The sequence below is a fragment of the Hirundo rustica genome, chromosome 2 (assembly GCF_015227805.2).
Source record: "Hirundo rustica isolate bHirRus1 chromosome 2, bHirRus1.pri.v3, whole genome shotgun sequence".
Classification (NCBI taxonomy): Eukaryota; Metazoa; Chordata; class Aves; order Passeriformes; family Hirundinidae; genus Hirundo; species Hirundo rustica.
Genome location: NC_053451.1, coordinates 86,251,093 through 86,276,957, shown reverse-complemented (window position 1 = coordinate 86,276,957; position 25,865 = coordinate 86,251,093). Strand labels below are relative to the sequence as shown.

At 36.9% G+C, this 25,865-nt stretch overlaps 1 protein-coding gene across 3 annotated transcripts in view; it reads left to right on the top strand.

Moving 5' to 3' along the window:
* LOC120749699 (gamma-aminobutyric acid receptor subunit gamma-3-like) overlaps positions 1–25,865 on the top strand; it is a 101,430-nt gene that overhangs the window by 30,338 nt on the left and 45,227 nt on the right. The window contains exon 4 of one of the 3 annotated variants that reach the window (XM_040057383.2): positions 18,179–18,265. The exons of the other annotated variants lie outside the window; for them this stretch is intronic. Coding sequence (XP_039913317.1) covers positions 18,179–18,214 — 36 coding nt within the window. The 3' untranslated portion in view covers positions 18,215–18,265. Of the gene's footprint in view, positions 1–18,178; positions 18,266–25,865 lie in introns of those variants that run through there. 3 annotated transcript variants of the gene reach the window in all.

Sequence of the window (25,865 nt, the reverse complement as noted above, 5' to 3'; positions counted from 1 at the left end):
GCCTGATGGACCCCAGGATAAAACAAGAGAGATAAGCAGCTGGTAGCACATTCAACATGTATTTCTAAGCACATATTAAAGCTAAGTGGAAAGGACTTCCATGCTAGCTGGACTTTCCTTATACTTCTCACTTTACTGTATCTTGAATGTCTGCTTTCTTACTGTAAATTTGCATCGTCTACAAATGTTATGGGCTCTCCTAGGAGAGCTGGAAAATAGTGGCTTCCAAGTGGTGTTGCTTCTGTACACAACTGAACACCACTATGACTTGCTGCCTTTTAATGATCTTCCTCTGTCTGCAGCAAAGAGGTGTAAGTTCTTCTGCAACAAAACATGATTTAGGTAGAGTTTAAGATCCTGTTGCTGTTTAAAGAAAGTATTTTGATTTCTTAATCAGCTTGTCCTAAATTTCTGGGATTGCCAGTGAAAGTAGCTTTGAAACTTAAAAGATGTCTTGCACTGGTATTATGTCAAGCTCAGGTGTGGTTCCATCTTTGGTGAAATACTTGTATTAATCTCAGTTTTACTACATTACTTTTTTATATCTCTGTAGACGAGGTAATGGAAATGGCTAGGGATCTCACTTTCTGGTGGAAATTCAGAGGGTTTTAACACAGAATCCACGTGTATATTACCTGACAAATGGTTTTTGAAGGATGGATTGCCTGCATGTTGTTTGATTTCAACTTTTTCAGGACTAGTTTAAAAGAAACAAATAAACTAGACAAAAGAAATTTACATGAAATTCACTCAGAGTCGACATGAGATGAGCCTACAAAAAGTGTGGCAGCCCCTGGAGCAGGAGGTCTGCTGGGTGGTGGGAGCTGGTTGAGGAGAATGGGCAATTTGCTTTTATTCTTTCTTTTCTTTGGATAAGTGTAAAGTGATGTCTCATTTGAAACCTCTGAATTTCTAATAGCCTTTTAAAGAGCAGTTTTCTACTCATGAGCCAGGAGAATTTCTTGAACTTGAAACAGAGATAAAGTGAGTGATTAAATAATTAGATGCCTTTCCAATGGAATGTAGGAGAATGCAGATCACAATTTTTGCCTGGCCTGGAAAAGAGCCAGAATTGAGCTCAGGAGTTCACTACCGAATCCTAACCAAACTAGGCATTTAGTGGTTGGTAGCTAGGTTTATTTTGGATTTTTTTCTCATTCTGCATTCATTTTCATGAATGTTTTGCATCCCTCTTCAGTAATTGTTGCTGGTACTCAGATACAAATGGAACATAACTCATATTTTCTAAATATAGGATGAGAAATTCACATTAGAGTGACTAGAGAACTGGATGAGGAAAATAACCCAGCTCATATTTTGAAGGGAGACACTATGATACACTCCAAATAATACCCCATAATCTATTTCCATATAATTACAAAATGTTTTTATTAAGGGGAATGCAAAGGTTAACAAAAATCCTTATTTTCCCCAAAGTATTCTGATATAGTTAAGCAAGAAGCACTTATTGAATAAAGAAGATAAAGGCTTAGGTGGAGGTTCAGTGTGATTTGCTTGAAGGCATATGACATATGGTAAATTCTACATCATGTTAGGAGAATTCAGTTGTTGGAAGTAAGGCTCTACAGCTTTTTGGCATGTAAATTAAATCCCTGCTCACTCATTGATTTCAAGTTGGTGCATTATGAAATCAGCCTGCAATTTTTAATGTCATTAACGTGAATGGTCAGAATCTGTCTGTCTACAAATGCATTCCTCCCATTTCTCTATTCCTGTAGAGAATACATTGGCAGAAATTAACTTTTGTCAAAGAATTAATGATTATACTACTTGCCAATAATGCTGTGTAGAAATGTTATTTAAGATACCATTGTTCGGCTCTGTATTTTCTTTCAGATAACCAAAATTGACACATCTATCCAATCCATAGCTTAAAGGTAGAACCTGCAAGTAGGAAGTACAATATGAAATACTGTTTCCTTTCTGCATATTCTTCCAACAGGTTCTCTGCAGATCAGTCTTATTTTTCTTATCACCTGTAGTTTCCTCAAGTCATTTTCTCCTCTAAAAAATGTGTATACTTTCAGAAACCCTTTGAAATAAATATGATGTTGTTGTTCTGGGGTTTTAGTTTTCTCTAGGGGACAGCTGTGTGGCAAAGTTGTTGTCCCCTTGGCTTGTTGTTCACTTGCCTTGCCTTTTCTCACCTGTGCTCACACCACCTCACTTCATCTCTCCTCACCTCTTTCCTTCTGTTCTTTTAAGCTCTGGCACAAAGTTAGTACTCCCTCTGACTCTGTTAGGTGAGATGGGGAGGAGAATCAGAAACTTGTAGGTTAAGATAAGAACAGTTTAATAATTGAAATAGTAAAAAAAAAAAAAAAAAAAAAAAAAAAAAAAAAAAAAAAAAAAAAGGAGAGAGTGTTTAGCTCTTAATATGGAAAATTGAAATATTTTCTAGTTCTCAGATGGCTTTGAATCTTGAATATGTTTTTCTGATATAAATCAACTATGCAAGCCCATGGCTCAATTTCAGTTTTTAATAGATCATGTGCATGGCAGCACAGTCTTTTCTACCCCTATTATTCTATAATTCTGTAAAGCTAACAGACTCCAAAAGCCCTGCTAACCTGCTAAGAGTATTTGTTGTTTTTCCTGTGGATGTTGGAAGGAAAAGACAGAATCACCGTGTATCTCCCATCTTTTGTGTTACAATAAAAAATTCACTGCTGCCCATTATTCCCTCTCTAGACTGTCTCCATAAAATTTTGCTAGACCTTTTCTTTAGCAAAGAAGAACTAGTGGGAGCATTGAGGCTGTTCTTAGTCGGTATGGAGGACACAGTACAATCTTTTGTGTCAATCGAGTGTGGAGGTGTCCCTGCTGACTGAGAGAAGGCACGAATGGAAAAATATTGGTTGCTGTCCTAGGCATAATGCAGGTAGTGCTTCGTGATGGAGGGAATAAAAGGTGTGCTATAAAGAAAAGAAAGTGTTGCCATTGTTGTGGAATTTCTAGATGCGTCTACAAGCTAAAGGATATTTGAGCTTTTAAATTTGCAGTAGGCTTTGTGACCAGAAGGACCTTCCTAAATCACGCTCTTCCAAAGTTTATAAATGTGCAGCTACTTTGTAGCTTCTTTGTAGCTGTTCTGACCTGCTTTACAGAGCAGGGAGTCCGATGGCTGCTAGTAGCAGCTGTATATTGATTGACTGGGTCTCTGCTAGTAGCGAACACTGACTTGAAAATGCCTGTGCTGTTCACAGCGCTTTCCTACACTGGGTGTGCAATCCCTGCCTGAGATTTCTTTGCCTGGATATGATAATTTTGTGTCTGAGAGGGACCATTATGTATATAATGGCAGTAAACAAACCTAAATTAGTTAAAGGGGAGGAGACATCTTTCAACAATTAGTAACAGAAAGTTTTATGGGAAGGAGAGATTGTAGACCAGACTAATATACAGATTTGGGTATAACCTTTGAATCACGCTTAAAAACACTATTTCCTTATGCAGGGTAATAAAAGCAGAAGTTATCTTCTGTTTCACTGAGATGATTCCATGGTGCTGTAGGAAGCCATGCAAGCTAGCCCTTTTCATGTAATCCTCTTTAGTTTTACACCTAAAATATTGTTTTCTATTTCTGAGGATTGACTGACCAGAATTTTCAGTTTTGGTCATTCAGACGAATGCAGAGATTAGCACCTCCTCCTTTCCCTTCTGGGCTGGTGTAGAAGCACATCATAGGGTAGAACTAGAATTGCTTTCCTTTATGTTTCTTGTCTTACATGGAAAATCTAGACTTCCAGATGCAATGCGCTGGATAAAGTAAATGAGCAGAGGAAGAGATCATCTTTGCACACTGAAAAAAGGGAAATGGGAATCTGAAGGGAGAACTAGTTACTTTCTGGGGCTTAATTCATAGAGTCTGCCTTTGGCAGAGTGTGGAAATAAAGCCCAGGCTCTCCCTCTGTCTACCTTGTCTTTTTTAAGAGTTCCTGCTTCAAGCTGCTGACATTACATGGCATAATGTAAATTATTTAGCATAAGAGCAGCATACAATCAGAATACTATGTGGAAAGAGTGGTTGAAGATACTGAAATTCATTACTGATATGTATTACAAAGTAAGGGATCTGCTGTGTTCCTCTGCTTTCTTTCTCCATCTCCCTAAACTAATTCTTCTTTACTTCAGAGTCATTTCTCACTCATTTCCCTTGTGACGTCCTATTTCTGCCTTTCCTTTACCTGTAGCTTATCCTGTCCTAACTTGCACCATTCCCTGTCTTTATAACATCTATTTCTCCCTGCCAGTAGAACTGTTACACAGTTGACTACTCTTCCATAACTCATTCTGTGTATGGTTTTGAGCCTTTTTTCTGCTGTCATTCTGTCATGCTTACCAGTTCTTTAGCAAATGGGTTACTTATAACAGTGTGTACAACAGAACTATAGTGAATTTTACCCTTCATATAATCTCTTCCTAAAAAATATGAATAATATTAAAGGCCTACTACTACCCTCATATGCAAACTGTACTGAAATTCAAAATTTGAGGGCTACTTGTATAAATGTCAACTCTTACAGTTGTAACATTTTAACACTGCAAATGTCAATGTATTCTAAGCAATGGTGTTTTCCTCTGTGTGAAGTACATTATAATCACTGATGGATGAACCTTAAAATTTTCCAAAGTTCACAGAAATTAATCAGTCTAAAGTTTGTATGCTCTCAAAAACTACTGATTTTTTTGTTTGTTTGTTTGGGATTTTTTTGTTTTGTTTACAGTTTTGGGGTTTTTATGTGCAAAAAGAGTGGAATTAAAGGTAGCTCAGTATTAACTGAGAAAATGAGAAAGCAGTCAAAATTAAAATCCAGATTCCAAATAATTTGGGTGGTAAAGCATTGCTTAAGGTGTATGATAGAAGATTCTCATGAGTTTAGACATCCTATGTGGTCATGGAAAAAATATTAACAGCAGAATCCTCTCATTCATTATACATGCAGTTACCAAAATCACGTGTGAAGGACAACACGGCGGGGGGGGGGGGGGGGGGGGTGGGGACGACTATTTTGACTCATCAGTGAGCTGGTTGAAAAAGACTGGTGAAATTCAGGTTTACCATATTTATCTGCCCAATTTCTTTTTTCCTTAAATGAGTGTGATTGAAGGAGCAGTCCTGTCCACAGTACTTTCTCAGTTTTCAATACCAGTTTTTCCAGGTGGTTGACTAAATATGAGCAATCTTTAAAAATCATGCATAGAGCAGAGTGTATATCTAGTAATTCCTTTAGATTTGAACAGTTACCTTGTATTCACAAGAAGACTTATTTGAGTCAGAAGAGGTGGACACTTATGTGGTATTCCAGTCTGGAATAAAGGTTGTTTCAATTGCAGAGTGAGAATCATAATTTTGTTTGTTATCATTTGCCACCCTGTCCATTTTGTTGGACATCTGATTCAATCAATGAACAAATATGTTTTTGTCTATGTCCTAAGTATAAATGAAATTTGTGTTTTCAATCCTTAATTGACTAGGAATGTGTGAATCAGCTAAACATAGGCTTGTCTTGGATGTGAAAAAGTGGTAATTAAGTCCAAATATTTGTTATTTAAAATATTGTTGGTATTTTCTTTTTAATTTACTAGGGAAAAAAAAAATAAAGAAAAAAAAAAAAGTAGTAGCTGCTGATAGAAAAATGTATGGAAAAATAATTCTGATACAGGCTTAAAATCATGGAATAATTTAGGTTGCAAGGGACTTCTGGAAATCCAGTCATCTGATCATCTAGGCCAGACCTCTACTCAAAGCAGCTTCAGTTAGATCAGATAGCTCAGGGCCTCAGCCAGGACAGTTCCAAGCACCTGCAAGAATGAAGATTTCAGAGTCTCTCTGGGCAGCTTGTTCCGGTTTTTTTGACCAGTGCCATGTTTAAGAAAATGTAATGTGTATCTAACTGGAAATTCCTATGTTCTATCTTGTATCTGTTGCCTCTTGTCCTGCCTCTGAGGAGAGCATGGCTCCATATTCTTTATATGTCCTTCCTTTAAGGTGGCTGAGGAGCTCCCCTAAGGCTTCATTTTAGGCTGAATAAATCAAGTTTTCTGATTTTTTTTTCATATTTCATGTTTTTCAATCTCCTGATGATCTTGTTGATTGTCTAATAGACTTGCTCCAGCTATGACAGTGTCACGTACTGAGAATCCCCAAATTGACACATCACTCTAGAGGAGGCCTCTCAAGGGATAAACAGAGGGGGAAAATCATGTTCTTCAATCCACTGGAAATGCTTTAGTAAATGCATCTTGTTGTGTGGTTGTCCCTTGTTCCCACAGTGGCATACTGATGGTTCATGGTCAACTTGTCCATTAGTCCTCAAGTCCTTTCCTGCAAAGCCACAGTGTGGATTTATTTCTTTCCAGCTGCAAAACTTTACATTTATTTATGCTGAATTTCCTGTCAGTTCAATTCTCCAACTTTTCAAGGTGTTTCTCCACAGCAACCCATGTCTTCAGCACGTTGATTATTCCCAGCAGTATGATGCACACTTTCTGAGAATGCCACACCAAGCATTGAGGTCATTAATGAAGATGTGAAAGAATCAAGTGATTGATCCCTGAGGAATGGCAATAGTAACTGGCTTCCAGCTGTACTTTGTACCACTGATGACACCCATGTGAGCCCAGCTAATTTTCCATACACTTTATAGTCTGTTTATTGAGTCTCTACCCCATCATCTTGCCTATAAGCCTACTATGGGAAAACAATTCACATACTGTTTTTATCTCATGGTAACTCTTAGAATTCCATTTTCCCCATCTTAATCTATTCACAATATGTGAATGAGAGTATAACTATTCTTTTAATCTAAGCAATACTGAAATTCTTTGGCAAGTGTGTAATAGATCAAGGACACATTTATAATATGGACATTGACTACACACAGGTGTTGGAGGTCAGACAAATATGTGATGAATTCTGTAGGCAAAGTTTTAGTCTACCTATAGGGAATTATTTATTACATGGTGAAACTGACCAAGACATAAAAAACAGATATGAAGACTCATGATTTGTGTATTTTTTTGGACTCTATACAGAGGGACAAAAAGCGGATGCGTAACGTTTCCTTTCTTTATATCCGCAATGGTGGCTAATTACTGTCATGGAAGGATACAGATTTTAACTGATATCCTTTAAAAGTTAACTTGATGTTTGGGGAAGAGCTGCAGACAAACTGTTATATCTCTCTAGAGATTATTCAAAAATTTCTCTTCAATGGTCTTCTCATGCAGTAACTGATCTCGATAAACTGATGAAATGAAATGAAATGTTAACTGTGGAATACCTCTATTGGCTGAACTAATCTAAAGATGAAAGAATACTTTATACTAGAGAAATACTGGTGCAGCTACCCATGTTTGCAATATTCTCTCAACCCCAATTGATTTAATTTAGCAATCAGATGAAACAGCAAGAAAGCTTCTTCCCAGCCTTTCTTAGCTATGATTTATCTTCATTTATTTGGCTCAAGGAATGCTGACTGTCTAATCCACATGTAGAAACTACCCTATTTTTAAGTCTGTATCTCTTTGTGTCCAAGGAAACCATTTGAAGCCAAAGAAATCCTAATATCTGCAGATTTTATTTCATGTATGTATGAGTCCAGCTATAGCAGGCTCTCAGGGTCTGTCAGATTATCAACAGAAACATATAGCAATGCAGATATCATGAATTTATCTCTGTGGGATTAAAGCTAGCAGCAGCTGTTGGGGCTTTAATAACACTGCAGATGTTTGAACATAGAAATCTGCTCTTTCCGCTATTACTCATTTTTCACTCCCTTGAAAAATAAGTTGTTTTTTATTTCCTGGGGTTTATATTTTATTAATAGATTGGCCATATTAATTACAGAGTTATTCCAGCTATCACAAAGCATTATTGTGGTTGAGCAAAGTGCAGATGTTATATCCATGCATTTGGTCTAATTAAGCAATTCAGTGCTTCATCCATGATGTTAACCAGGGTTTTGTGACCATCAAAATAGTATCAGCAAAGTGTCCTAAAAGCATATTGAGGACCAGGAGTCCACAAACTCGTTGACAAACTCACTAAAAACGTTGTGAAATACTTGCTTTTGCAACCTACAAATGATTCACAGGCAAGGCAGTGTGGCTCTGTACTTCTCAATATTTTTTCTACTCTTTATTAAAAAAGGGAAAGTTAACATATGTTAATTAAGGTTCACAGGAATCCTCCAAAATATTATAACCTTATTTCTCATGTTTTACAAGTATGTATATTAAAGCTCTGAAAAAGAGTTTCATGATAGTAGGCGGTTTCATGATAGGTTCATGATAGTAGATCTCTTTTGAGGAAACTCAGTTGTCCTAGGAAATTAATTCAGTAAACAGCTAGAAGAAGGCATGAGAGAGAAGGGTGAGATCATTACACAGCCTGATCTGAACTCTTGTTATTTGGCTAGCAATTTATTGGAATCTATTCTTATTTGACTTTCTCTTTTGGGTAATATTTGATTTGTACAAAACAAAAGCATTTTGATTAGGAAGTGACTCTTGCATCCATTTAGCTTTTTTTTCATCATGAATGGTAAAGAGAGTAGGAAATAACTCAAGAGATTGTAATTAATAGGATTTAAAGTCAAGAGAGAAACAGCAGTGTGTGATATTACTATCCTTATACTTCCTCTAGTTTCTTGAAGCAGTTTTTCCACAGGTACTTTTGGTTTAGTTTTATAAGTACTAAAAAGAATGTTTAATAAATTGCTATCTTATACTCTTTCTTACCAACGCCTAGCATTTTTATTTATCTATATACATTTGTCAGCGTTAGTTGACTTTTGTCTGAAGTTTTGCTACTACACTCTGTTAAATTGTGAAGGTCATTTTGTTGAAAATAATCAGAAGCAGGACCCAATATAAGCTTGAAACTGCATTTTGCCTCTTAGAAGCTTTTCACAATCCTTATTCTTTCTGCTCCTCTATTAGCTAAGTCTTCAGCTGAATATAGCTATTTTCTTAATGATACTTCAGTGTCAGAAAGGTCGTGGCAAGAGGGAGCTAATTGAGGAAGTCCTTGGAGTTTAACTGCCAAATATTAAAAGCTTTATAAGATTCTAGGATTAAGCTAGAAAACTAATATATTTTATAACATCAGTTGTGACATTCAAGCCAACACCAGGCCAGAGTAATGGGATTTTTTTTTTTTTTTAATAAGGGACGTTGTGTAGAGTATTTTTCAAGTAATAATTGTTTAATTTGGCAAATTTTTCTCCTATTTCTTTATCCTACACATGACCATCTTAATTTACCCTTGATAATCCATGGAGATATGGCTTTTGTTACCACATAATGACAGAAAAAATTTTTAAATGTCAGTGTATTAATTTTAAGGGTAGGACATAATAATGGGGTTTTGACTGTAAGAGTGTAGCATAAAAAGTCTTTCATACTGTATCTAAAGTTCTTGAAACAAGGTGAAAAAGAAGGGTTTAAAACTCACTGGAAATCTGTTGGTATTATTTTAAAGGTATGTTCAGCTAATTTATGTAGATTTTTCTCAGCTGTATTTCATTTTTATAGATTACATTGTTTGAGTCTGTTCTTGCTCTATGTTACTTTACTTTTCTTAAAGCAAATGATTTTTTTGTCCATCTTTATGTGGAAAAATTGAACTTGTTTCTTGCAAGGTTTTAGAAAAATCTGCAATTCTAATGAATATTGCTATGAACTAAACAAGAGCAATTTCATTAAATTACCAGGATAGAAACAATTTGGGTAGATAAAAAGCTGCAAGATACTAAAAGCTGAAATACTTTTTCTCTTTTTAAAAACAGATTTCTGAGACTTCTCTTCTAAATAGATTCTAAAGTTTCCAGGTTAACTTGCAACTATAGCTATAATGTTTTAGTGACTTAACTAGACATCCTTTAATGTAGTAATATTGACCGATGTTCATCAGAGTTTTGAAAACTGAGAGCTGTTTAATAAACATGAAACTGTCGTGAAATAGGTAACACAATTAGCTACATTGGCTAAAGCTGTGGTATTTTTACTTCAATTGCTATGTTTATCTTATGAAAATTTTTCACTGTAATCTTGACCTGATGTTCAGTTGAGTTTGTAATTTATCACACCAGATATTTTGTGATGTGGAGCTGGGAAGAAAGCACTGGGAAGGGACTTGGATAATTTTCAGACTCATCACTGAATTTTGATTTATTCATTGCTCTTCGCTCTAATTTTTCTTACCTTTCCTTTAGATGAGTACAGACAACAGAGTGCTGTTGTGACAAAGTTGTTTCGTGCCTGGATCAGGCAGAGTCAACCTACTATACTTGTAAATTTACAAAAATGTCCAAACTAGCGCATCCCTAAGTAGTTATGGAATCCTAAAACACTACTGCCTGGTACTGTGCAGGCAACAGGGCTGTCCCAAGGACTTTATAATCAATAGGTTAATTGCTTTTTCCCATATTTTGGTCTATAAAATACAGATCTAGTGCTACAGAAATTATTTTCTGTAGAAAATTTATGGGCATTTTAATATTCTACATTGTAACAGATTAGGATGCCATGTGCTTGGGCAGTTAAACAGATTGATCCATTGTCTGCCAAACCTTTATTATACCTAAATTTGTATGAGCAGTATTAGCAGTATGACTTTTAAATATCTAATCCTAAAAAATATGAACTTAATGTGATTCTGTATATCCTGATCAGGAATAAAAAGTGTATTTACATACTCAGCGTGCTGACAGGAATTTGTATAAGACTCCTTGGAATATTGTAGTGCTAAGTTATCTTTGTAGGCAGGAAAAAAATTGTCTTAAATGAGATGCCAAAATGAGAGAAGGCAGCAGATGAAGAAATTTGTTTCAGATGCTTTATGCAAAGAAGGTTTTCTTAAATGTTTGGATGCCAAAACTGTGGGACGTACTTGTTCTTATATCTGATGAAAGCTTTATGTTTTTTAACAAGTTTTCCATACCCCCACCCCCTAAAAAGAGAGGATGAAGGTCCAAAAGGCTGCTGCTGAAAAGCTGCTGGTGGTTTATGGTGTAAGATGAAAATGGAATGAAGTTCCGATTATTTTGTCTCAAATATTTGTATCTGTCTACAATAGAAGAGATCATAAGATACAGATTTTTGGACTGGGAGTGTAGTATGTGAAAATACTTGGCCATGATGACAAAGTTTAAGACAAAACTGAGAATAGAGGAAGAGACAGATGTACTGGAAACAGAGGAGGAGAAGCTGTCAAAACAGAAACTGAGGCAAGCAACAAAGGCAAAAGAAAATATGTCATGATTTTCCCTTCTGCAACAACAGTTAGAACTGCCGTAGACATGGGACAGTTTGCTGAGAAAACTGTTTTTTGAAATGGAGACCTGAGTGATATGTAGAACCTTCCACTCCTAACACTGTAAATAGGCTGCACAATTCAAAGACGCTCATTCCACTAGTTATTCGAGTATTTTTATGATGAAATCTCCCCAGCTTTTAGTGGGAGCCACAGTTGACTGGTATCATCAGTGTCTTCCAAACAGCATGTGACACTTCCAGAGCTTGTGAAATCAAGGCATTTTTAGGAGTAAGAGATAATCATCATCCAGAACACAAGTGCTGGTTGTTTTGTTTTATTAAGGGAAAAGAGATCATATTGTAATGTTGTTGGATGGGATACTTCTGTAAAAAATTCATGTTACAAGTGGAACAGGCTTGGTTTGAACTCCCTTGGATTTTTGTGTAGAGTTGGATTTTAAGGTTTAGTGGTGGTTTTTTTTTTTTTTTTTTTTTTTTTTTTTTTTTTTTTTGTTTGGTTTTTTTTTTTTTTTTTTTTTTTTTTTTTAAAGGAAATCCGTATATAGGATGTACAGGACACCCTATATATTCCAAGGACTAGGGTTTTTTTATGAATAGAGGCTTTTGGAAAGATACTGTGAGAAATTTTTCTGCTAATGCTATCAGTATATGAAGTTAAGGTTTCTCATAACTACAATGAAAACCTTTGTGAAAACTATAGTATTGGGTACAAAATAAAATAGACAACTGCTTGAAGAAACAGCTTGATTATTGTTTAATATTATTTTATATAAAGTGAAGATGGTACAATCATATATGATTTCTTTCTTGAAACTCTGTTGCCAATTGAGATAAATTAGGTAAATTTTCTTCCAGTATGAGTGATTTTACTATCCCTGTACTTTGACTTAATCATTACTTTTAGTTTTAAAGATTCACTTTCTTTTTTGGACTATTAGTTTCAGTCTATCTTTATCAAACAATCTTTTGCAATATCTTCTTATAAATGTAGCATGTCATAGCTGATATGATTCTTTACTCTTGATGTCTCTCTACTGCATAATTAAGTTGATAGCTTAAAAGAACTTTACTTTTTTACTGAAAAATCTGGTCACTTTGGGCTTGTAATTTTCTCAGCTAATGTGCGAAGGTCAGCATAAAGTTCAGTTATTACTGGATGTGATAGCAGTCTGATTTCTTTACTAAATAATTACTGTGCCAAAAAAGTGTAATGTTTGCTTTTGTAAGTACTGAAAAAATAATTGGAAAAAAAAATAAAATCCAAGGCTATTAAATTAAGAGGTTGCACATTGGTTCAACTTAGCCTTCAATTCACAGATGATTTATTTAAAAAAGCAAACTGAGAAATTTAAGAGAATTATTTAATGAGGTCATGTTGATTGAACATCTTAAGATATTTGATGTTTAAGAGGCATGCACTTACTTCAAAGTTCTAAAACTGACTTTCATCCCAAGCAGAAGGAGTGGGATGGAGGTACAAGGGATAATGAAGAAGAGGGCTACAGATCTAGGGAAAATGGAATTAAGAGTCGGCAAGGAGCTTGTTAAGAACAGAAAGAAGATTACTTACTGAAAACTCAGCCCATTTATCCAAGTCTGAGAATAAAGTTATTCAAAAGGTAAAACACTTTCCAAAGAACATTAAAACTTGTAGTACTTTATCTGCCAAGTACAAAGAGAAAATGTACAGCTGGGGCTGTTGTTCACTGGCAATGTGGTATGATCTCAGTGTTTAAAGAATACCCACTCCGTTGAATTAGAAGGTTGTGCCATAGAAAAATAGCTAAGGAAAATGGAAAAAACCCCAAAGACAACAACTGTGAAGTACAAACATACAGATAGATCAAGGGACTAACCACTCTTTACCTGGTGCATAAAATTGCAAATTTACCACCAGCAGGGAGAGCTAGTGATACTGTACAAGGTGAGATGAGAATCCAGCTGAAATTCCTTTCAAAAGATGTCTTGAAGATGGAAGAAATGTAAAGAGGAGTTAAGCACAAAATAGAAGGAGGGTGGAGATTTTACTTTATAGGAAAAAAACCCAAAAAAACAACCCAACAATCCAAAAAGTGTTGTTATACAAGCCATTTTGGCTGCAGTTAAGATGGATTCAGATCTGTGTATATGACGCTTATGTATAATCTAACCCACTTATGTCAAAAAACCTTCAGCAGGAGAAGGCTTTAATATATTTTTGACAGAACCAGGAGAGGAAATGAACTGATATATGGTCATGCCAGCTCATTTGAAGAGGCAGGGAAAGTGATTTTGAGATTTATGTTCTGAAGGTGCAACTTCACCTGAACAATACATCTGAACAATTTAAACGAATTTGATTTGTTCAGTAAAAGGATTTTTGATTGCTGGTTATGTATCCTCTTATGAGACTAAACAGCAGGAATGAAGAAGTTCAAAGGACAAGGTTAATACAAACCTTATACACAGTTATAGATACAAAGTGGTTCATTGCTGGCTGGAATTAATATTTCTAAGTCTCAGAACAGTGAAAACAAAATGGTCTTCTCCAAGGAAAGGCAAATGTGTTTCAAGAGGGAGCTTGTTAAAGGATTATACATTGTTGTCACAAGCTGCTACATAGTGCTAAATTTGATTACCCAATTCCATCATTCTAGATGACAAAAGCAACCACAAAATCACCAAATTACTTACAATAATGCATTCAATCAATTTTCTGTTCCACACTCCTTGTTTATACAGCTCCATTATTTATTTGTAAATTTGCAATGTAATAATGTTCGGTACGATGTAGAAAGTGTCTTTTAATGTCAGGTTGTATGCATTTGAAAAATATAGTATTAATTTATAATCCCTCAGCCTATCTAAATTATTAAAGTATGTCTACAGTTGTATGCTCATAGAAGTACTTTGAACAGAATCTCTATTCTTCTTCCAAGAAAGCCTACATTTTATTAGAGACTTGGCAGATTCTTAAGAAAGTTCATATGCTTTCAACAAGGTTATAGATAATGTGATTTTCTGGAGTACATTTTTAGGAACTCTTCATATAAATCACAATAATAGATAATGAATAAAGTTTTCTATTTAATGTTGATTTGTAAGGATTTTTAATATCAAAAATAGTATAAATGCCTTTTTTCCCTCCCTCCTATCTGAGGCCATTAGTTGTCCTTTCACACAAATAAATAAGACTTTAAAAAACTATGCATTATATGTTAATATTAAGTGTGAGCAATGGGGTTTAATTGAGAGATTATAGGGATAACTTTGAATTTTCCAGTGATGTTTTAGGTTGAAATTTTGGAGAATTTAAGTGTAAGAGTTTTTTGGTGTGTGGAGGTAGATATCAATGAGACAGAGCAGCCAGAAATCTTGCTGCAAATAGGAAATGGTGGGGTCACACAGTATGTATCTGTAATCCTGTACCTGAGGACAGAAGTTCTAATTTCTGCCTACTTTCATGATTTTTATCTAAACTAACTGAAATAGCCAAAGTACTGGACAGGCCAGTATAGCAGAATAGTGAATATGCAGAAGTGCTGCTACATTAGTGCAGATCCATGTTGCTTCAATGTTTGAGTACAAATCAAAGTATTTTCCTTTATGCAGTTGTTGCAGAGAGAGTCATGGAGATTGTTTTTTAGAAAGACAAACATTTACTGGGACCTTAATATAGAGTACCACTCCCATGGGTAGCCAAATCTATGGAGCAGTTGGCCAGATGGTAACGGGAGGCTCCACTGCAGGTCCTTGCAGTAGCACTTTCTCCTGGATGTGATGGGAATCCTGAGCCACTGCTCTGCTCAGCTCTGGCTTTGGCTCTTGGTGACCACCCAGCACAGGTACGATTTGTTGCTATTGATTATCTTAACTGCATACAACCCCCCTTTCTAATGACTATTTACGAGTGTCTTGAGGATTTATAATGTAATCCATCTTGCAGCACAAATTACTTAGTTTTTGGAGCCCTTGGAGGAAAAGGCCAAGTTCTCCACTTAGGATGTTAATCTACAAATCCAAAATTTTGAGGCTAGGCACAGCACGAGCTGCATGACGAAAATCTGTATGAAGGTCCCACTTGGAGAGAACCTTGTTATGATCTGTCAAACTATCCCTTTAAGCATCAGCCTTAGCTCCCTGGGACATCTGAATGGCCAAGGTAGCTGGACTGGCCTAAAGTAACATATAAATTTGAAACTACATAATTGCCTGAAATTCCAGTGGTGACTGGGCTGGACCAGGCCAGGTCAGGATGCCAGCCTGCAGGTTAGGGCTAGGACCCATGATAGTCATGGCCAGGCAGGGGCATCACTTCAATACAGCCAGAGGCCAGTGCTCCTATCAGGTTGCTGGGGCAGGTGCATATGCCCATGGGCTGAAATCCATTGGGTTGTAGATAGGAGGTCCCAGTTGAGGCTAGTCAGGGCAAGTGAGGCCAATCAGTGCACTTGTGGCTCAGAGGCAGAGGCATCTCAGACAAGATACCTGTTGGATGCTGCAAAGGTTTGTGAAATGCTGGAGGAACACTGAGAACTAAGGGCTGGTAATCCACAGTGGAGTCTGGTGCAGCAGTTAATAATGGTATCTTTTTATACTTGTGATTTATGGTCCCATTTTATATACTGCTGCCTTTGTCTGCAATTCTTCACCTCCTTGCAATGAAAGTAATAATATAATGTATAAAAGTTTAGTTCAAGATCTTAGACTGATGAGAATAGCTTCTTTTGTTTGTTACATGCTACTCAGTTGTGCTTAAGCCCTCACCATTTTTTAGCAGAGCTGGTAATTGTTGCTCTGATTATGCAACTGTCTTCATGCTGCATTGTGGGTTTCATAATGTCCTATTAGTGCTCTGGTTAGCCAGCAGATCTGTCTTGCCACCAGCTGTAGGAAAATACTTTCAGAAAAGTGCACTCCCAGTGGAAGTGATTCAGATTTTAATGAGCAGGATGTTTTATGATCTTTGCTAATATAAATGAAACTGGAAGAGAACATTTTCCTGCCAGAATATGTTCTCCGTAATGCTAGAAATTGCAGGCTGTGCATAAACTGTTGTATTGTCGAGCATATTCTGTCAGAATATGGATATGTATTATTCAGTTATATGGTCATGTTACAGGGTGACCATATAAATAGTAATAACACTGTGTGTTGAGATGGGAAATCCCACTGTATATAATGATACCACCAACAGAGCAGAATACTAATATGTCCTCTTAGACACTCAGTGAAAAGTAGTTAGTGACCTCCCTGCTCAGGAACTGTCTTCAGGCAAAAGACCAAAACTGTTTCAGGTTCTCTACTTTTCTTCCCAAGCCCCTGAATTCCCAGGGGAACAGGATATATTAAGAACTAGCTGCCTACCTCTTGTGGGCTTAAAAAATATCACTGTGTCTTCCTTTTTCTTCATGACAAAAGCTATTTGAAAGCCCTCTTTCACTTAGAAATAACCCGAACAGTTAATATTTCTTTTAAAATGTGCTCCTGAATTGACAATCTGAAACAAACGCTAATGCAAAAATTAGCCTGACTGTTGAAAATTGTACCCAGCTATAAACTTAGGAAAGCAATGTTTGAGACTATATTTTTTTTCTACCTTGCCTTTCCCAATCCTGAAGAAAGCACATTTAGAGCAATTCTAATGTATGTGCTGGGGTCATACTCTTTCTGAACAGTTTGATTTGTCTTGCTGTTGGAGCTGAGACATCTGTCTTGCTATTTTATCACAGCATCTCGGAAAACAGCAAATTGGGATATGCAAGAATAGGGGACTCTAATAAACTCTGCAGTTAGCCTTCTTCTTAAATCTCTATTTATTCTCATTCTCTAAAACATAGTATGTTATCTCTCCTGTTATTATCTGGAACAATTTTAAGATGTTTTACCTATGCCAAGATTTTCAGCATAAAACATCCTACAACATCTTACATGTTCAGGTTTTAGTTCTCTACAATTTCGTCTAGTAAGGTACCATGTGTTTTCTAATAAGTAAAAAGGTATTGGATACAGAGGGTATAGGATGGGTGCAATCGTAGTAAAGCTATTCAGATCAAAACAGATTATGGTGGTGGTCTTTATAATTTATGAGTAGTGGAGGAACAAGAGGAACAGTATTTGTAGGTAATGAGGTATGAATTTTTTCACAGAGGAACTCTTTGAGTGTTCCATATCCATAAGTAGCCCATTGTTAGCCTAAAACTTCTTTTCCTTCCCCCCCCTCCATCTGTTAGCTCAACAGCAATAAAGAGAAACAGATTATATATAAACCATAAAATTTGGCCATAAGTAATTGATCAGTGTTTAAAGTACAAAAAAATACAAAGACTGGGTAAGTAGCTGAAGGACTGATTTAGCAACACTGGTGTTTGCTGTCTGGATATATTTGTTAGAGTTTGATTTGGATTATTTTTCAGTATATCATTTTATTAGTAATAGATTTTATTTTGACAATTTATATATTTGTTGTAGTGCAGTAATCTGTAATGTGTTTTCTCTTTGTGAAGGCTGACTGATTTTATGTCATAGTATGACCTAGAAGGAGCTACATACTCTACAGCAGGACATAGTGCCCTCATCCTGAGGACACCAATGGTGTGGACTAGAAGACTAAATGTATTTCCTTATTATTATACTTAAACATGGGAGTGAGACCTGGAGGATTCTAACTGTTTAGAGAACCATCATGATGTTTGGGTTCATCTCCAACAGCAGAGCTAATCTAAAACTAGAATTTATTTCTGGTTTTACAATAGATGCTCAGCCGCAGAAATACCCAGGGTTTTTTTGTTGTTGTTTGTTTGTTTGTAACTTTTTTCTTAAATTAAAGATGTATATTATGTTGTTTCAGAATTATGTGATAAAACCTTGTATTCTTACCACAATTTGCTTCCAGGAAACCATACCTAAGGAAACAGATTGGAGAATCTAGTGTTGGAATAAGATGACGTGCGCTGTCAAACATTTGTCAGAATCACATCTAACTTAATATACTTCAGCATGGTGGCTCTGGGAACTTCATTTCTTTCAGATGATTTATTACATCTTTGCTGTAGCATTCAGTGTTGAATAAAACTTGGAACCAAAATTGGACTAGCAGTTTTCCCAGATTCATTTTTTCCTAGGGATGCCTCTGAGCTGGAAAACAGCAAGACAACTGTGGAGGGAGTGATTTATTTTTTCAGGTTCTGCTTTGATCCTGTGCAGCAGGACACTGCTTTGTGGGTGGAAGTTTAGTCAGGAACTTGCTTCTTTTGTTTAGAAATCTTCTTCAGGTGATATAAAGTGAATTCCAATTGATCACAAGTCTATTACTGCCTGTGCTTCTGAAATGGTATTGATCAAATTATCCCATTCCAGGGAATAAATTAATTCAGCTTTTTCACTCAAAATGTTCAGTGAGTAGGAATGTGTATGTTTGAAGACCACTTTCTTTTACTCTCGTAATCATGCATGAGGACAGTTCTAAAGAGAAGGTGGTGAGATAGGTGGTTGTAGCATGGAATCCTTTAATGGCAATATTTATGTTGATCATCTGTTAACATTTGTGGATAAAAAAAGTGCAATATACTCCTGTCATAGTTTTAATTTCAAACCGGGCAGAAACACCAATTAATGTAGTGGTTTCACGTTCACTAAATTTTGGTCTTGGTACTTACTCTTTCTGTGGGAGAGAGACTAGGAGAAAAACAAAGCAGGCTCAGCCTTAAAATTAACAAATAGTTTATTAACATACACTAAAAGAATAGAAAAGAAAAAAAAAGTTGAAAAAAACCCCTAAAACAGAATGAAACTTCAAAAACACTCTTCCCTCCCCTTACAAACTATTCACTTTCTTACAAAACAACATAAAGACACAAAACTTGTAATTTTTAGTCAGTTTCACTATCTGACAATAGTCTTTCATCAATTCATTAAGGGAAGAGTCTCTCTTAGAGTCATGGATCCCACTGACAACTTAGAACAGTTCTCTTGTGGGTTTTAAACTGTCACAAAAAAAACTGCCCGGAGAAACCTGCCTTTGTGACCCTCCCAGGAGCAGTTTCCCAAGCTGCTTATGGGTCATGGGTCTTAGACTTTTGCATACTGGGGTGTCACCTTTTAAAGATGAATAACTCCAAAGCAAAGGATTCTTCATCTCAAGGAACAGAGATATCTTCTCACTTTTTCACTGGCGCAGGGGGCTTCTCATCTTTATCTCTGTTCAAGCATCTTATAGGATTAATATTACTTAGTCCATCACAAACACCTTTGCTCAAATTCACACAGAAATTAAAACAATCGTCTCCCCAAATGCATCTCTTTTCCATGATTTAAAGGAATGATCTAAATATAGAGTTCATTTCCATGGCTCAAATAAGAATAGAACAACCAGCTCTTCAACCCTCTGTCCCAACAGTCTTTTCACTCTAGCTCTACTGACTTCATGCTGTTGTTCTTTATGTTTACTCTGTCCTTTCTTACTCTCTCAGAGAAGGGCCAAGCTCTGGAAGCTTCATGTTGCTAAGAAAGAGTTAAATCTGCTCGGAGTCTTTGTCTCTCTCTCTGTAGCTTGTGGTGTTAGATGTTCAAGGCCGAGCTGATGAGGGAGGAAGAACTTACAGAAACATTAGAGATTGGAGCACTCAGGCAGTCTGGAATCACAAAAAAACAGGCAGGATCATAAATGCCTTCTCAGCCCACCCCTCGGTGTAAATCGGGGTGGCCTTGGCCCAAGTGGCGCCCACAGCTCCCACCAGGGGCCCAGCAGAGATCTCTCCCTGCTCCAGGGCAGTCTGAAGAAAGTAGCTGTTGCAAAACAGCAACCTCTCCTTCCCCCCTCTCCCAACCCGGGAGCCGATGGAATCCGGCCAGGACTCAGGCCAGATCCCCCGCAAAAGGGGGGAGCAGCAGGCCCAGCTCGATGTTACATGTCTCTCTCTCTGGCCAAAGGAAGAAGAAAAAGGACCCACCTACAGGAAATTCACGGTGCTCCACACAGCACTTCCCAAAGTCGCAGCCAACAATTTCAGTGGTCAGAATAGATGCCAATATTTCAACCAACTCTCTGATAGGTCTCTATCTCTTCCAAAGCAATTCCCAGGTCCTGACCTGGAGAATTATTTTACATTCTTTTATAACTAAAAAACCAAACTGGACTAACCCATGACAACTCCACAATGGTCCCTGGATACCACAGGTGTCACATCTGTGTGATGTACTTGATGGCATCTGCCAGGATTCCTCTGCTTGCATTATTGAACAACTAAAGGTGGAGGCATATTAATCGCTTGAAACTCTGCCCCTAATGGATGTCTTCTAACAGAGGGAGCTCCTGTTCACAGGAAAACAGAGTAGACATGCGAAGGAAGAAGAGGAAGGGAGGACTGACGTTTTTCTTCTCTACATAATTTGGAAGAGAAGCTGATAATAATAGAATATCCCAGAAACTGAAGAGAGAAGACCATGTTCTTGATAAAACATTGTGAAATTATGAAGGACCTGCTGCTCATGGGATTAGGACAGGAGAGTCAAGCACGATATGCAGAAGACAAATCCAACTTGTCAGACTGACTGAGGAGAAAGAAAATTAACTAAACAAGAAATGGCCTAATTTATAAAAATAACAGCTAGATGCTTCTCTGGAAAGGAAAAAAATATGAATAACAGATGTCTTGGAGGATCTCTGAAGACCCAGTGCTCAAGAATTTTTGGGAAATTATGTGTGTGTTTTTTCACTTTGCCTGCAGTTCCCTTTTAGCTATGGGAATAAAACAAAAGAGCAAATTGTATGGAAAAACTTCAGTTATATTTTATCTTATTTCAGTTCTGACAGTTACCTCTGAATTAGAAAGGGTATCAAACAGTAGGGAAATAAGTGTTTGTGGGCTTAGGCATCATTTGATCAAGCATAGATAATTTATGGTAAGATCAGGTGCACCCTTCAAGGATGTATTTTTCTCTGCTGGTTTTCAAGAAAGGGAGCCTTTTAGTTCTGGGAGTCTATATCCTTTTAGCAACAGTACATCCCCAAATAGTCAATTGGAAGGCTACAGCAAGGACGGAGAGGAAAACTAAACTGCTGACCAATACGGAAGGGGCGAGAGTACTGAGGAGGGTGGGGAATTAGATGTCCTGATGGTCTAAAGATCTAATGTTTGAACAGCCCCATTCTCATCAAGGGAAAACAGAAAGTGTTTGTGTGCTGAAAATGTACTAGAGCAGCCTATGAAGGTGAGTACACCTCGATGTAGCTAGGTCTAACTGAAGGAGATATAAGACTAGATGCATTTCTGTTTTCAGGTTCACTTTTCAAGGCTGTGTATGTGTATAAGTGTGAATGTATGTGCTCCTAGTAGACCAGAAATCTGCCAGGCATGTGATTCTTTAGAACAAATTATTTTGTATCCTTTGAAGGCCTTGTGCTTTACCTTTTTGTGGCTTCTCTCCAGTTCAATTAGCTTGGCCCATTGCTGAAGAAACCAAGACTGAGGGGCTGAGAATCAGTTTGCGCTTGAGACCTTCCTAAATACAGAGGCATAAAAAAAGAACCTGTATGTGTGTCTGTACAGGAACCTGGTTCAGGGAACCAGTGTCAACTTAACCATAGAAACTTGAATGATTAACTGGGCGGACGGCCATGAGAGACGTGAGTTTAAGGTCAAGCCTAAATGTTCTTTATTGATTTTCTTTTTCAGACCTGGGTTCCAAACCCATTGTAAGATTTTAGCAAAACTATATACTTACTGAAATTTAAGAAGGATGAAAATGTTGATCAAGTGTTTGTTTGGTTTTTTTTCCCCCGCTTACCACTCTCAATGTCTTAACACTTCTTTAAAATATTGCAGATTTTGTGAACACAGTATGTTCACATATAAATGTTCTCCCAAAGGGATTACAGTATGTTCTTCATCCTGTACAAGGCTTGATATTCCATAGAGACTGCACCAAGGTCAGAGCCATTACTTAGCAAGTCCTACTGTGCAATATGAGAGTTTCTTCAGAGCAAAAACTGAATCAGTGATTCAGGATCTAGCTCAATAATAAAAGGTCCGAGTCTTAAGCTGAAGACAGGAACATAAATTCAACAAAGGGATGTTGAACTGAAACAATTTCAGTTCTTTCAATTTAAATACTTATCATTAGTCTAGTGTTCTGCAGGTGTTCCCAGCCATAAGCAGGCTATATAAATGCTCTAGAGGCTTAAAATTCAGTTTAAGAAACATTTACAAATAAGTACCAGAGATTGTTCTCTGGAATATCAGGTTTATCCTCAGTGCATCAATATCTTTTTATAATCCTGGTCAAATAATTTTGTTCATATAAATTAAGTAGTAGTGAGAGTACTTTTTCTTTGCAAAGCACCTTTTAGATTTTTGAGGGTCTCTAAGAGCTCAGAGGACATTTTGAGGAGTGCAAATTATGACAATTTGTTGATCTTTTAGGTTCTTCATGGTAATTTAGTTATCAGAGAGCAGCAAAATCCAATAATATCACAGCTAAAGTTAACAGCTCACCAAAAAAAAAAAAAAAAAAAGAGCTTGAGATGGCAGAGAAAGGGTGTTATCTGTAATTGTTTGTGGTTTCATGGTGAAAACTGCATTTTTTTTATTTTTATTTCTTTTTTTTAAAAAACAGATTAAGTTGTACAACAGTTTTCTCTGGTAAAAATAAGAGAGGAAAAGACACAAGTGTATCCTTCCCCTCATCTTCTCTCCACTCCTTAACACGATGTTCTGAATATTTTTTCTCTACTTTGTTTCTACTTTGTTCCCTCTTCTGTTTTTCTTTCTTGACACTTTGTCAGATTTACATTTCAGCATGTTCTTGTCAGCTCTTAAATAATCTGAAGCCCACCTTGCCAGTTCCAGAAGTTAGTCTGACATCACTGGCACAGCAGTTAACATTGGCACCTTTTCTGTGACGTCTCCTGAAGCAGTGCTTATCTGGCTGTGTGTAGTGGGTAGCCAGAGAAGCCATAGATCATGCTACACCTCCATCTATAGATCTCTTGTCCCTGCTGTTGTCAGAATCCTCTCACAGATACTGGTGGGATTCTTATGGATGGCAACCTCATAATGTTTTTTGACTAGGAGATGTTATAATAGGGAATTAAAAGCAGTCAGAAAACCTCACACAGTCTTGGAAGCTCTTTTTGCCTGTAGGAGATGATCCATGTACCAATGGTTCTGGATTTTCATCACATACACTAGGAAGCCTGTTTTGTTGTAGAAGGCCTAATAATTCAAATAATCAAATAGATTAAATTGGATAAACCTTAAACCTATGACTAGACTTCCATCATATATGGTTACATTAATTTAAGGAAATTGCATTGCAGGCACTGCTCTTCTGCTGTTTCTTCCTCTGGGCATCTTAGTGAGGTAGTGAACTTTCACTGCCTGCGATATTAGGTCAGTGGCTTTATCAGGTGACAGTGACGACTATGTTAAACTAATAAATACAGAAATATTTATAAGCTGATCAGGTGTGGGTACAGCTCTAGTAAGATCTCAGTATTATAGTGAGGTAAAACCCCAATGTGTGGTGCTCCCACAAGCCACCTCTCCTTTCTTTTTAATTTCATTAGAAAGATAATAAGGGAGTAACAGGCTACTCTAGTAAGGTGTGAGGTCTGGATGAAAAATGACCCACATCACAGAGAGTTTTGCTTTGGATGCTACCTAGTCTAGCAGGGAAACCTCATAATGGTCTGCTATTTTCCAGAGTGAAGGGTGGGAAAGCATTTAGCGTTCATTACATACACGCTGTACTTAGCTAATTCTCATTGCATTGCAGGAGATGATATGACAGCTTTATTTAGCAATAGAGACATTTTGTACACTGCTGTGTTTAATTTCCCAAGTTCTGACGTACAGATGAACAAAAAAATTTATTTCTTTCTAACAGCCTTATGTTCTTAGTTTTATAGATTGTGAGGTACTTTTCAGATTAATGAAGGTAAAATTTGGGAGGAGTGGTTGGGGCTGGTTTCCTTCCTCTCCCTGCCCCCTCCCACTCAGGGAATTGTTGCTTGTATTAATACTGCCAAAGAAATAGAGCTTCCTCACTGGAGACAAAGAATCTAGGAAAAGTAGGTATATGTGTGTAATTCTCTCTTTCTCAGTAGAAAAGCCTTGGGAAAAAAGCTAATCTGCTTTCTACATGTTCACAGTATTTGCGGTTTATCACTTGAGTTGCTGCTCAGAATAAAGATGACAAACAGGTTTTTCCAGACGTTATCTCACATTTTGAGATCAGTACAGTTAGAAAATGCATCAATATTAAGCTCCTTTAAATCAACTTCTTGACTGTCCTCCTTAAGCTGAGAGTCCTGGTAGAATAAATCCTTCAATGCAAGATTGAGTAGCTTTCAGTGTAGGTGTGTACATAAATATTTAAAGGTATAATAGGTCAAATAAATAACAAAGAGTTCCTAGAATGGATATGTGTGCCTAAAACAAGAAACTCAGAATAGATTATCAAATAACTTTTTAAAAAGCCTTAATAAGCTGCCTAAATATTTAATTAATCAAGTGAAGTAAAGCACAACAGCAGTAACAAAATAGCTCAACCTGTGCTATTGTGACATGAAACACCCAGCACAAAAGATCCAAGAACAGGCTGTGCTGGTTCCATGGCTTCTGCCTTACAACCAGCATGTCTCTGGAATCCGTCACGATGAAAGTACACAGATCTGACATTGCTCTACCGACTGGCCTTTTAACCTAAGGAAACAAAAAGACTAAAGGGACCATGGGAGAAGAGGTATTCCAGCACTACAAATCTGGGGTGAATATGTGAGTTTGCAAATCCTGTTCAGTCGCTTTATCAAAAATTCAAATTTTGCAGTTCACATGGGAGTACAGTGTCCAACATCCAAAGGGCATTGGTCAACTAACTGCCCATAATTATGCTTGTAGCATATGCTAATTGAGATCCTCTGGATAGCTGTTGGTGGTGTTAATTTACGTTAACCTCCATGGTTCAATTACCTTGCAGACCAATGATCATTACTGTTATCGTTGAAGAGGAAGCCATTAGTTGGCAGGCCTGTCATCAGATACAAGCTGTTTATAAACCCTCTAAAATTTTTATCTATGATAATAATCTAGATCTTTTGTAAAGCCAGTTGAGGGAAAAGTTTCATCTTTTCTTGAGGTATCCCTTTTAGAGACCTCTTTTAAATGTTTACAAGAAAATGTTTATGCAAACCTATCTCTTTTTTGATTGACTAAGCGGCATATAGGTGCTAAGATTCTCTTAGCAAGAAGTTCTTGCTATGCTGAAAGAAGTTAATTCTTGGTACTACTGTTGCTGCAGAATGCTGTGGAAATCAAGGAGAATTATTTTTATAAGCAGAACTTGCAACTACAACTGGTCACTCAGTATTCTCAGTAATCTTTTTGAAAAGAGATGACTTCATTTAGAAAATACGGCCTAATGTTTTAGGGCATAAAATATGTATGCATTTGTATATTTTTCAGTGTAAAAATGTACTTCAGATGGACATGATACAAAAAATGGTGCCATGTCAGTCTTGGCTAGTAAGCATTTTAACTCATGCAGACTTGTTCATGTAAGCCAGAAGAAATGGCGCTTTG